The sequence below is a fragment of the Bubalus kerabau genome, chromosome 10 (genome assembly GCF_029407905.1).
Source record: "Bubalus kerabau isolate K-KA32 ecotype Philippines breed swamp buffalo chromosome 10, PCC_UOA_SB_1v2, whole genome shotgun sequence".
In the NCBI taxonomy this organism is placed as follows: Eukaryota; Metazoa; Chordata; class Mammalia; order Artiodactyla; family Bovidae; genus Bubalus; species Bubalus kerabau.
Window position 1 is genome coordinate 89,804,733 of NC_073633.1, and position 14,502 is coordinate 89,819,234.

General features: G+C 37.4%; 1 protein-coding gene across 14 annotated transcripts in view; it reads right to left on the reverse strand.

Annotated features, from left to right (window-relative positions):
- Positions 1-14,502, reverse strand: part of NUMB (NUMB endocytic adaptor protein) — a 163,712-nt gene that overhangs the window by 50,547 nt on the left and 98,663 nt on the right. For all 14 annotated transcript variants that reach the window (XM_055538586.1, XM_055538582.1, XM_055538592.1 and 11 more), the window contains one exon: positions 8,135-8,275. In XM_055538586.1, coding sequence (XP_055394561.1) covers positions 8,135-8,260 — 126 coding nt within the window. In that variant the 5' untranslated portion in view covers positions 8,261-8,275. The remainder of the gene's footprint in view (positions 1-8,134; positions 8,276-14,502) is intronic.

Sequence of the window (14,502 nt, forward strand, 5' to 3'; positions counted from 1 at the left end):
AAAAAAAGCCACTAATTCCAAAGGACATATATTCAAAAGTGAACAAATCACCAATTCTTTACTATCAGAGTTCTGAATTACCTGTGTTGTCTTCTTACAGATATTTCTTACATATATGTGAGCATATACATATTTTCTTTTCTTAACATTATTTATTTATTTTTGGCTGCACTGGGTTTTAGTTGCAGCACGTGGGTTCTCTAGTTGTGGCAAGTGGGCTTAGTTACCCCATGGCATGTGGGATCCTCATTACTCAACCAGTGATCCAACCCACATCCCCCGCATTGGAAGGCGGATTCTTAACCACTGGACCACCAGGAAGTTTTAATTTTTTTTCTGTTTAACTATAAATAGAATCATTCCATATAAACTGTTCTGTACCTTGCCTTTATCACTTAATGATACCCTAAAATATTCTGCATAAGCACATGCAGAGAACACTCTTTCAGTATTTCCTGTATCAATGATCAGCACCTCTATCAGTCTGGGACAAGATACTAGGTATCCTCTTGTACTACCCCTTTTCATTTCCTAGATGCAATCTGTCTCCAATTCCTACTGCCTTTATCTCAATTATCTTTCAATTTACTTTTCTTTTCATCTCAGCAGTCACCACCCTAGTCCAGCCTACCATTATCTACCCTGTGGATTAGTAATCTTTCACCAGACTCTTTGTAACCACTATGTTGTTGTTCAATGGCTCAGTCATGTCTGACTCTTTGTGACCCCATGGACTGCAGAACACCAGGCTTCTTTGTCCTTCACCATTTTCAAGAGTTTGCTTAAACTCATGTCCATTCGTGAATTGGTGATGCCATCCAATCATCTCATCCTCTGTCGTCCCCTTCCCCTCCTGTCTTCAGTCATTCCCAGCATCAGGGTCTTTTCCAATGAGTTGGCCCTTCACATCAGGTGGCCAAAGTATTAAAGCTTCAGCTTCAGTCTTTCCAATAAATATTCAGGATTGATTTCCTTTAGCACCACAGTTCAAAAGCATCAATTCTTTGGCACTCAGCCTTCTTTATGGTCCAACTCTCATACCCATATACTGCTGGAAAACCACAGTTTCCAGACTACTGGAAAAACCACAGCTTTGACTATATGGACCTTTTGTCAGCAAAGTGATGTCTCTGCTTTTTAATACACTGTCCACGTCTGTCATAGCTTTTCTTTCAAGGAACAAGCATCTTTTAATTTTTTTTAAATTCCATTACTCTAGAAGTCCCAAAGCCTTAACATGGCCTACAAATCTTTGCCCTAATTCTTTCCAGGTTCATCTAAACTTCCGATACTATAGCCTTCTTTTAGTGCCTTGATACTATTCTTTCCTCCCACCACCAGTGCCTATGTACACATACTTTCCCTCATTCTGAAATGCTCTGCCTATCTTCGCACCTAATTCATTCCTACTAAACCTTTAGATACCAGGTCAAACTTTACTTTCTCAAGGAAGCCTTCCCTGATCCTATAGTCTAGGTCATGTTGTTTTGTTACGTGCTATTAAAGAACCAGATTGATTCCCTTTTTAAAAAGCACTTACCTCAAACAAATGTGACCTAGTTAAACTAAAAAACTTCTGCACAGAAAAGAAAACCACAGATAACAACACAAAAAGACAACCTACAGAATGGGAGAAAATATTTGCAAACAGTATGACCAACAAGGGGGCTTATTTCCAAAACATACAAATAGCTTGTACAGCTCAATATCAAAAATCAAACAACCCAATCAAAAAATGAGCGGATGACCTACATAGACATTTCTCCAAAGAAGACATACAGATGTCCAACAGCCACATGAAAAGATGCTCAACATTGCTAGCTATTAGAGAAATGCAAATCAAAACTACAATGAAGTACTACCTCACACCCGTTAGACTCAATTAAGTGCAGTTCAGTTGCTCAGTTGTGTCCGACTCTTTCCAACCCCATGGACTGCAGCACACCAGGCCTCCCTGTCCATCACCCACTCCTGGAGCTTACTCAAACTCATGTCCATAGCGTCGGTGATGCCATCTAACCATCTCATCCTCTATCATCCCCTTCTCTTCCTGCCTTCAATCTTTCCCAGCATCAAGGATCTTTTCCAATGAGTCAGTTCTTAACATCAGGTGGCCAAAGTACTGGAGCTTCAGCTTCAGCATCAGTCTGCCCAATGAACATTTAGGACTGATTTCCTTTAGGATGGACTGCCTGGATCTCCTTGCAGTCCAAGGAACTCCAAGAATCTTTTCCAACACCACAGTTCAAAAGGATCAATTCTTTTGGCGCTCAGCTTTCTTTATAGTCCAACTCTCAAATCCACATATAACTACTGGAAAAACCATAGCTTTGACTAGATGGGACCTTTGTTGGCAAAGTATGTCTGCTTTTTAATATGCTGTCTAGGTTGGTCATAGCTTTTCTTCCAAGGAGCAGGAGTCTTTTAATTTCATGGCTGCAGTCACCATCTGCAGTGATTTTGGAGCCCCCAAAATAAAGTCTCTCACTGTTTCCCCATCTATTTGCCATGAAGTGATGGGATGCCATGATTTTTGTTTTCTGAATGTTGAGTTTTAAGCCAACTTTTTCACTCTCCTCTTTCACTTTCATCAAGAGGCTCTTTAGTTCTTCTTCACTTTCTGCCATAAGGGTGGTATCATCTGCCTATTGATATTTCTCCTGGCAATCTTGATTCCAGCTTGTGCCTCATCCAGCCCTGCATTTCACATGATATATTCTGCATATAAGTTAAATAAGCAGGGTGACAATATACATCCTTGATGTACTCCTTTTCTGCTTTGGAACCAGTCTGTTGTTTCACAACCAATTCTAACTGTTGCTTCTTGACTTGCATACAGATTTCTCAGGAGGCAGGTAAGGTGGTTTGATATTCCCATCGGTTGAAGAATTTTCCAGTTGTTGTGATTCACACAAAGGCTTTGGAGTAATCAATAAAGCAGAAGTAGATGTTTTTCTGGAACTCTCCTGCTTTTTCAATGATCCAATGGATGTTGGCAATTTGATCTCTGGTTCCTCTGCCTTTTCTAAATCTGGTTAATAGCCATGTCCAAAAGTCTACAAATAATAAATGCTGGAAAGGGCACCAAGAAAAAGGAACCACCTTACACTGTTACTAGGAATGTAAACTAGTGCAGCCACTAAGGAGAACAGTATGGAGGTTTCTTAAAAAACTAGAATCAGAGCTACCACGTGATCCTGCAATTCCACTCCTAGGCATATATAAGGAGAAAACTATAATTCAGAAAGATACACACACCTTAATGTTCATAGCAGCACTATTTACAACAGCCAAGACATGGAAATAACCCAAGTGTCCATCGATAGGTGAATGGATAAAGAAGATGTGATATATACACAATATGGGATATTACTCAGCCATAACTTAGCATTACCAAAGGGGAAAGGGGAGGGCAGGGAGAGTTAGGAGTTTGGGATCAAAATATGTACACTACTATATATAAAATAGATAACAACAAGGACCTACTGTATATATAGCACAAGAAACTATATTCAGCATCTTGTAATAACCTATAATAGAAGAGAATGCAAACAAAGAATGCATAGCTGAATCACTTAGATGTACACTTGAAACCAACATAACATTGTGTATCAGGTATATTTCAAAAAACTTTTTGAAAAGAGAAAAAAAGTAAATAAAAAGCACTTATCTCAGTCTGTAATCATGTATTAGTAACACAGATATCAAATTAAAAGTCTCTCCCCCATAAGGAGACTATAAACGCCACAGAGCGAGAACTGTGTCTTATTTGCTTACCACTTAACATCTGTCTGGCACATAGCAGGAGTTCAAAAAAATTTATAAATATGTGAAGATAGATCTACCTTATTCTTTTTTTAAGTGTCAAAGAATTCCCCTCAACAGATGTCATAATTTCTTTATCTAGTCTCAGAATGATGTTTAACTGAGTTTCCACATTTTTACTATTATAAACAAATTGCTAGAATGACCACTCATGCCAGTATATATCTATAGATGTAATTCTCAAATGTAAAATTGCTAGTCAAATGAAAAGTGCATTGAAAATTTTAACTGATATTTTCCAAATTGCCCTCCCATGAAGTTGCAAAGTATCCTCCAAGCAATCAGCAATGTGTAAGAGGAGCCACTTCAATGTATCAGGTTGGCCAAAAAGTTCATTTGGTTTTTTCTGTAAGACGTTAAGGAACCCAATACTTAATACTTGATTTGTATAATCAAAATGAATCCACTGTTTGGCTGGATGTGAGGCACGAAAGAAGAGTGTTAGGTTTTATGTAAGAGAGGTGGGGTTGTTTTTTTTTTTTGATCTTAATATCATACTAACCACTTAAAATTAAACATTAAGTTTATTATTCCTATAAAAGAAGTTTCAGCAAGTAAGTTGCACAGACAAAGCTAAGTGATTAGGAAAATGCTTCATCATTGATGGACTGTGGAAAATTCGTGTATTTTAAGAGTCATGTATTAAGTTCCCAGAGATTCTCAAAATCACTTTTCCAATCATATTGACTATTTTTCTTTCTGAGGCTTTGGTCCATGTTTCATGCATAATACCAAGGCAGTAAAAAAGGAGAAAAATCACAATAAAAATATTCATACATAAGAATATACAAAAAAATAGAGAAAAATGCTAACACTTCAAATTAAAGTTTCTTCTTCAAGATATTAACATTTTGGTGTAGTTCCTTCTATTTTTTCCTCCTCACACATCTCATAGCATATATAACTATTAATTGCTTCTTCTCACTAAACAGTGTAGCACACACATTTATTTCTTCTATGACCTTAAATACAGATGATTCTTCTTCAGTCTCAAGTAGCAGTAACAAAAAGCACCTACAAGGCATCCCCTTCTCTAGATCTTCACTATGTTCTTAAACTCTTAAAGCTTCCATTTTCTGATGTGACAAATGAAAGCATTAGTTTAAATGAACTCAATTAAAAGTTACAAGATTAAGGCTACCACTACAATACTGTAAACTAATTAGCCTCCAATTAAAAATAAATAAATAAAAATATCTATTCGAATAGAAAAAAAAAGATTAAGGATAAAATCCTTTTTAACTCTTCTGATTTAAGATTTTATAGAACATACCAGGCCTGTATTTAAGAAAGCAGATACCCACTTACTTTGTTCCACAATTAGTAAGCATGTTCTGTTGGAAAAAACGATTCTTGATAATTAAGAATTTTTAGGTATTTCAGGATTAGTATTTTCATTATAAGTGATCTTATTTGTAGTGATTTCAAATTATATACCAGAAATTCTTATTTAAATATAATGAGAAGGCTTCCGGTGCAAGATGATAGAGTAGAAGGACGCGTGCTCATCTTCTCCTGTGAGAGCACCAAAATTGCAACTAGCTGTTGAACAACCATCAACAGGAGGACACTGGAAAAAGATACTAAAAAAAGATAATCTATATCCAAAGACAAAGAAGAAGCCACAGAAAGATGGTAGGAGGGGCACAATCACAATAAAATCAAATCCCACACCCTATGGGTGGGTAACCCACAGACTACAGAACAATAATTCCAAGAAATTCTCCCACCACTGTGAAGGTTGTAAACCCCACTTAAGGCTTTACAGCCTGGGGATCTGACAAAGAGACTGGGAATCCCCAGGTAATCTGGTCTTGAGGGCAGAAAAGACTCTGATGCTGGGAGGGATTGGAGGCAGGAGGAGAAGGGGATGACAGAAGATGAGATGGCTGGATGGCATCACTCACTCGATGGACATGAGTCTGAGTGAACTCCGGGAGTTGGTGATGGACAGGGAGGCCTGGCGTGCTGCGATTCATGGGGTCGCAAAGACACAACTGAGCGACTGATCTGATCTGATCTGGATTTGATTATAGGATTTCCTTGATTACAGGACTTATTTTTACAGTCAACAAAAACAAGACTGGAAGCTAACTATGGCTCAGATCATGAACTCCTTCTTGCAAAATTCAGACTTAAATTGAGGAAAGTAGGGAAAACCATTAGACCATTCAGGTATGACCTAAATCAAATCCCTTACGATTATACAATGGAAGTCACAAGCAAATTCAAGGGATTAGATCTGATAGACAGACTGACGGAAGAACTATGGACTAAGGTTCATGACACTGTACAGGAGGCAGTGATCAAGACCATCCCCAAGAAAAAGAAATGCAAAAAGGCAAAATGTTTCTCTGAGGAGGCCTTACAAAGAGCTGAGAAAAGAAGAGAAGCTAAAGGCAAAGGAGAAAAGGAAAGATATACCCTTTTGAATGCAGTTCAAAAGAACAACTGGTTCCAAATTGGGAAAGGAATACATCAAGGCTGTATATTGTCACCCTGCTTATTTAATTTATATGCAGAATACATCATGAGAAATGCTGGGCTGGATGAAGCACAAGCTGAAATCAAGATTGCCAGGAGAAATATCAATAATCTCAGATATGCAGATGACACCACCATTATGGCAGAAGAGCCTCTTGATGAAAGTGAAAAAGTAGAGTGAAACAGCTGGCTTAAAACTCAACATTAAAAATACAAAGATCATGGCATCTGGTCCCATCACTTCATGGCAAACAGATGGGGCAAACAATGGGAACAGTGAGAGACTTTATCTTTTGGGCTCACAAAATCACTGAAGGTGGTGACTGCAACCATGAAATTAAAAGATGCTTACTCCTTGGAAGGAAAGTTATGACCAACCTAGACAGTATATTAAAAAGCAGAGACATTATTTTGCTGACACAGGTCCATCTAGTCAAAAACTATGGTTTTTCCCGTAGTCATGTATGGATGTGAGAGTTGGACTATAAAGAAAGCTGAACGCCAAAGAATTGATGCTTTTGAACTGTGGTGTTGGAGAAGACTGTTCAGAGTCCCTTGGACAGCAAGGAGATCCAACCAGTCCATCCTAAAGGAGATCAGTCCTGAGTGTTCACTGGAGGGACTGATGCTGAAGTTGAAACTCCAATATTTTGGCCACCTGTATGAAGAGCTGACTCATTTGAAAAGATCCTGATGCTGGGAAAGATTGAGGGCAGGAGGAGAAGGGGACAACAGAGCATGAGATGGTTGGATGGCATCACCGACTCAATGGAGATGAGTTTGAGTAAACTCCAGGAGTTGGTGATGGACAGGGAGGCCTGGCGTGCTGCAGTCCATGGGGTAGCAAAGAGTCGGACACAACTGAGTGACCAAACTGAACTGATTGTGAAAACCGATAAACAAATCTTTTACTATTGTGAATATGTCACTATTACTCACTTAATACTACTGTATCATGATTCGTCAAGAGAAAAATAAAAGAATTCTGTGTCACCAAAACTAGGATCTATTAGAGAAACCTTTTAAAATCACTTTTTAAAACCTAGATGCATATCAGAAGTATCCTGAAATCTTTTGAAAACTACAAATGCTTTGTATTGCTTTTTTTCTCCAGAGCTCCAGATATGTTTCTAATGAGCAGATGTGTTTAAAAACAACTGGACCATATGATGATCTTCTACTTTTACCTAGTTTGTTTCACTTTTTCTATTTCATATTCAGTGCCCGCATTTCCTTTAGTTTATGTTCTTTAATTTCTTCCATCTCTTCTCCTCTTGTTGACTGTTCTTTCTCAAGCTTTTATCAAGTGTAGTAGAAAAGCTTTTGTATACATATATATAAATATATATAATATATATATTTTAGAGAACATGAATTTTTGCCTAATTACAAAATTATGACATTTTTGATTCCACTTGTTTGACTTAGTATAAACAGAATGCTAGATTTCTAATTAAAAAATAGATATGCAACAAGCAACAAAGGTTTACTGTATATCATAAGGAACTATAGTCAGTATCTTGTAATAACTTATGGTGGAAAATAGTTTCAAAAATAATATATGCATATTTGTATAACTGAACCACCTTGCTGTGCACCTGAAACAATGTAAGTCAATAAAGCATATATATTAAAAATAAATAAATATAAGGAGAAAAATCATTAATTATAATCTATTTTTCTTCGAATTCTGTCACTGAAGCAGAATATAAAGAGATTAGCTTTTGAAGTGTTTTCTTTTAACTGTCCTAATTAATGGAATTTCACATACAATAAACTGTCAGTTTTTTCCCACATTGAGATTTATAGAAACATGAGGTCTTACCTTGACTGGGAAGCTACATTTTCCAGAACGAACTCCTTCTTCATCTGTCTGCCACTGATGTGGACGACTGGCCTCTGGAACATAAACATCTTTCTTTCTCCTAAAACTCTGCCGTAGTTTATTCATTTTAATTTTTACAAGCTGTAAAAGAAATATGAAAAGGAAGTTACTACCTTCTTACATGAGTTTGGGTGAACTCCGGGAGTTGGTGATGGACAGGGAGGCCTGGCGTGCTGGGATTCATGGGGTCACAAAGAGTCGGACACGACTGAGCGACTGAACTGAACTGAACTGAAACTTCTCACATATTTAAAGGTTCAGATTATGATACTAATAAAAAACTATTATCCCAAATCAAAGGTTTTGTTTTAGGGGGAAATGAGCAATTAACATACTTCCTTTTAGAGTAACCCTAAGTTCAAACAAACAAATCATTTCACTTTTTTCAAAGACAATTATAATACTAGTTCTAGTAAAACAACAATAACCTCTTGCAGGATCTGAAGAGATGTTATTCTAAGAACTTTCAAGCACTTTAATTGTAATAAACCAATGACTATTCCTACTAATCTACCTCTCAAATCCATTTTAACTACTGAATAAGGAAATTTGTACATGTAGGCCAAATTATAAACTGCTAACAATTTCTGAAAATATTCTGAAAACTTTTATCTTTAGCAGGAAAAAATCATTCTGAAACACTGAAATTTGGGAATCTTTTTGGTTTAAACTACAGTGTTTTTGTTTTGTTACTGGAAGAGGCACTTCTCTAATGCTTTCAAAGGTACAGAAGAAATCACAAAACTACAGAGAAGGAAGACTTATCTAATAAGAAACAATAGAGCATTTAAGAGTCAATAAATAAACATAATGAATGTATCCCTTTATAGAGCAAATCTCAAAATCTGAAACCAATACCTTCAGTTTTCTGTTAAGGAGCATTGCTCATTCTTTCCATGAGGGATTTAAGCACCTCAACCAGCCTAAAAGGAGATCTTAACTTGAGAAAATGATGTGACAAAGCTATATAAAGGAAACATCTCTGCCAGGAATGTTAAATAACAAGGGATGGAACATTAATTCCCACATAACACCGATGAAAGACTTGAAAATCAAAGCCTGCATTCAGAGGAAAATCATTTTGTATTTTACAGTGCATAATGCCACAGCAGAACTATTACCAAATTAGCTAATTCACATAGACAGGCCATTCTTACCATACATTTTCTTAAAAGGTAAAAATTCTGAGAGATGAATGATAAAATCTCTGTATTTTCTAAAAATGAATTTATTATTTCTCAATTAAAAGTTGATTTATAGAGTAGGCAAGGTGGATATTAAATAATCAAAGGGCTGGATGGACAAAAGGTAATCCATTCCTTTAAGTAGATCACTTATTCCTAAACTACTTTAAATGAGAGTCTATCTTAATCTAATAGACTTCCAAAAAGAATTCCTTAACCTTCCTTGATATATATCCTGTTATATACTTTCACATCACATTTCAAAAATATATACAAATACAAATATAAGAAAATAAAAAACATCCATATCCTTGCTCAAGGTGGCACTCTAAGAATCTTGAGACAAAAGTCGTATGATGCCTTTCTTTTTAATTTCTTTCTCTTAGCAAAAAAAGACTATACACTTACCCAGCTGGCCAAGTCAAACACCTGAAAGTCACCTCTACTTTTATTCTTTCTTGGACCAATAACTATGGATTTATTTCCTTAGTATATCCTGAATTAATTTCCCCACCCACCATGTGAGTTCTATTATCCTTATTTTTGCTTATATCATTGCAAAAGCTTAACAACTTAATGGTCTCTCTGCTTCCAAGAGAGGTCTACTTCAATCTGTTCTCCTGACTAATGCCAGACAGAGTGCTTTCTAAAACACAAATCTGATCATTAATTACTCTGCTTAAAATCCTTTAATTGCTTCACATCACTTTTAAGGTAAAGTCCAAATTCCCAAGCACGGTGCAAACAGTCTTTTTTCATCTGGCTTCACCCACCAGCTCCATTCACATGCTAAGCTCCAGGCATACTCAACTACCCAAACTACTTTAAACAAGGCAGGCTATCTTTCAGAGCCTCTGTACATGTTCCTTCCTCTGCTTAGAAAGACCTTTCTCTATTTGCTTCTGGTTCAAGTTTACTCATTTTCAAAGAGTCAGTTCAGTCTTCATAGAAGCTAGCATTTTTTCTGAAAAGCCCCTATCTGGTCTGGGTCCTTTCATTTCATATGAGTCCCATGAATACCCTCTGCTTACCTCTATAACTGTACTCCTCAAACCTTATAGCAATTTTCTATTTCCTTTATGGAAGGTTGTATCTTATTTGTTTACATTTACTTGTTTAAATAGTACCCTTGCGTCCTAATACAGTGCCTGTCATATATACAGCACACTATAAAGTTGAAGAAATGAAAAATACAATAGAGCCCATCCTATTAGATGGTATTTATAAGGCAGGATAAATGTGGACAGTAAGACCAGAGAATCATTGATGTTGGAAGAGACTGCAAGTAGGCCAACCTCCCACTGACAAAGGAACTACTTGGACAACTTCCCTGAAAGGAAGACATCCAGTGAAGTGAAGTGAAGTGAAGTGAAAGTCATTCAGTCATGTCCGACTCTTTGTGAGACCATGGACTGTAGTCCATGGAATTCTCCAGGCCAGAATACTGGAGTGGGTAACCCTTCCCTTCTCCAGGAGATCTTCCCAACCCAGGGATTGAACCCAGGTCTCCCACATTGCAAGCAGATTCTTTACCAACTGAGCCACAAGGGAAGCCCAAGAATACTGTAGTGGGTAGCCTATTCCTTCTCCAGCGCATCTTCCCAACCCAGGAATCGAACTAGGGTCTCCTGCACTGCAGGTAGATTCTCTACCAACTGAGCTATCAGGGAAGCCCTGATATCCAACCTCTGTCTAAATAGTACCAGTACAAATTTATTTGCTCTTTGTTGTTGTACCATTCTTCTGACCAATAAAGATAACAGACTGGAAGTATCATCTGATTTGGGGGTCTAAATATCATGTCACTTTCAGTATTAAAATGGCTTGACATCAACATTTCTACAAAGAGAATTACATATCAGTGATTTTTGAACTATGCTTTAGGTGGCCCTAGAATTTCCACAGAGGAGTGCCTGGTACCACAGGTGTTTGGAAGGAAAGAGGAGGAGGTAGAAGACTGACACAACTCTCAGGAGGGCTTTTAGTCCCTGTCCCAGCTTCCAACAGACCAGCTTCTCCTTCTCTGACTTACATGTTGGGGCTCCATGTTAAAGTTTAAGGAAAGGGTTTCAGAGCTGGAAATTTTTTGAAAATTAGTGATATATCTGTAACTGTTCTAAAATAAACTTGGTAAAAAGAAAATACATAATCATAATATCTTGCTTGCTACTTCTTAATGTGTAACTACCACTGGCTTACAAAATAATCTAGCAATTAAGATAATAATTAATACAAGGGAGAAACCAAACATTCTATTTTCGGGTAATCTATGTATAAGGATTTTGCTTACCAAAAAAAAAAAAAAGAAAAAATAGAAAATGTTAATTCAAAGTAATGTTTACTACTGGCCCTCAATAAGGTTAAACTTGACTCCCAAATAAAGAAAATCATACCCCCCGTGGAAGTCCTGGTTGAAGAATATAAAGAATACATTTTTCTAAGTATAAAACCTGAGAACAAACTTATTTTGTCCTACAAACTAAATTAAAAAAAAAATGATATCCCCATTCTACTAGATTTTCAGAGGTCACTGCGTACAACTTAACTGCCCAAATCAGGAAATCCTCTGGTTTATCCTCCTCATCTCTGTTTCTATCGATGCCTTTGAGGGCTTCCTCTACTTTCTCCCACCCATTGTAGATATTCCTCAAATAATTCTCCATTGGTGTTCTCTTTGCATTATCACTCTTGGAGAAATAATCAACACAAACTATTACCCCAATTAGGAGCATTTCCTAATTGTACTCTTAACTCTTCCTCTCTTCCTTAAATTTCTGTATTTGGGTGCACTGATATTGCCTCAATTACATTAATTTAAAATTAAATCATCACCTCTTATCTCCTATTCCTCTGGTCTTCCTCCTCTGACCCAATTTGTTTGGGTTAGTAAAAACTGAAAACTTACCATGTGCTGGGCCCTGTTATGAATGCTAGTGGATACAGAAATTAATAAGACAACCGGCCTTTAGATGGCTCTCTCCCTTTAGAAAAGGTTCATTTCTGCACAACATGGAGAATGTAATAATAGCACTATATACAGTATCACCTAGAAGCAGTCTAGGTTCAGGAAATATTTCCTATAGGAGACACTGCCTGAGTTACGTTTTAAAAGAACAAAAAACAGTCACATACTGTGGGAAGTAGGAGGGAAAAGATTATTTCAGGTAGAGGTAACATCATCAACAAAACATAGATTCAGGAAATCTATGAATTAACTGAGTCAACATGATGTAACTGTGCTTCAGGAAAGCACTCTGCCCAAGATGATAAGACTGTAAGCCAAGAATTAGCTACACTTTGTCAGGCAAGTTTAACAAACTAACCTATCTGGGCAAACAATTTGTGCATCAGGGCAAACAGTTCTTCTCACATGATAACAGACTGCTCTTCTTGCTATGTCCATTAATTTTAAATATTGTGTCACAAACTTTGCCCATCCGAACCAGTTCCCCCACTTTGAAGGACCTGCCTTAAACCATCGGAGTCCAGATCTCAAAACCCCAGAAATAACCTTTCCTAACTTCCCCTAACTACCAAGACTCTTTCATAGTGGTGCTCTCCCTTGCTGCAATAAGTTTAATAAACTCAGTTTTGGTTGATCAACAGAATTCTCTTTGTGGGAAAAGTCAAGAGCAGGAATTAATTATAAAAGGTGAGGAAGAGAAAGAAATCAAAATATGACTCCTAAGTTTTAGGCCTCAGTAAGCTGGATAGAAGAATTCAGTGAACCGAATTGTTGAATTTGAGGGGTCTGTTTATCAGGCTGCCAGGTGGAGATGTGTCTAAGCCTGAAGATCAGGGAAAAGACCAGGGCAACCATAAGCAGTTAGGATAGGTGAAACTTTTCTTGTGATGATCTCATTATTTTCCTAATTTTTTCTAATAGGTGTTAGTATATAATAAACAGAATTAAACCCAGCACACTCAACGTGAATAGAGAAATACACACCATATAATTGGCCAGTATGACTTGATATAGCCATACCAGTGATAAGTTTTTGCGATGCTTACATTCTAGATAGTAAACATTCACTGTGCTGAGTCCCTTGTCCAGGATCCATTCCGTGACCTTCCACAATCCAACAAATGGTTTAACAAAGTAGTAAGGCCAGTGATCAGTGCAAAGAAATAGGGAAACACAACAGAATGGGAAAGACTAGAGATCTCTTTAAGACAATTAGAGATACCAAGGGAACATTTCATGCAAAGATGGGCACAATAAAGGACAGAAATGGTATGGACCCAACAGAAGCAGAAGATATTAAGAAGTGGCAAGAATACACAGAAGAACTGTACAAAAAAGATCTTCACGACCCAGATAATCACGATGGCGTGATCACTCACCTAGAGCCAGACATCCTAGAGTCCAAAGTCATAGGGGCCCTAGGAAGCATCACTGGGAACAAAGCTAGTGGAGGTGATGGAATTCCAGTTGAGCTATTTCAAACCCTGAAAGATGATGCTGTGAAAGTGCTGCACTCAATATGCCAGCAAATTTGGAAAACTCAGCGGTGGCCACAGGACTGGAAAAGGTCAGTTTTCATTCCAATCCCAAAGAAAGGCAATGCCAAAGAATGTTTAAACTACTGCACAATTGCACTCACCTTACACGCTAGTAAAGTAATGCTCAAAATTCTCCAAGCCAGGTTTCAACAGTACCTGAATCGAGAATTTTCAGATGTTTAAGCTGGTTTTAGAAAAGGAAGAGGAACCAGAGATCAAATAGCCAACATCCCGCTGGATCATTGAAAAAGCAAGAGAGTTCCAGAAAAACATCTATTTCTGCTTTATTGACTATGCCAAAGCCTTTGTGTGGATCACAACAGACTGGAAAATTCTTCAAGAGATGGGAATACCAGACCACCTGACGTGCCTCTCCAGAAACCTGTATGCAGGTCAAGAAGCAACAGTTAGAACTGGACATGGAACAACAGACTGGTTCCAAATAGGAAAAGGAGTAAGTCCAGGCTGTATATTGTCACCATGCTTATGTAACTTATATGCAGAGTACATCATGAGAAATGCTGGCCTGGAAGAAGCACAAGCTAGAATCAAGATTGCTAGGAGAAATATAAATAACCTCAGATATGCAGATGACACCACCCTTATGGCAGAAAGTAAAGA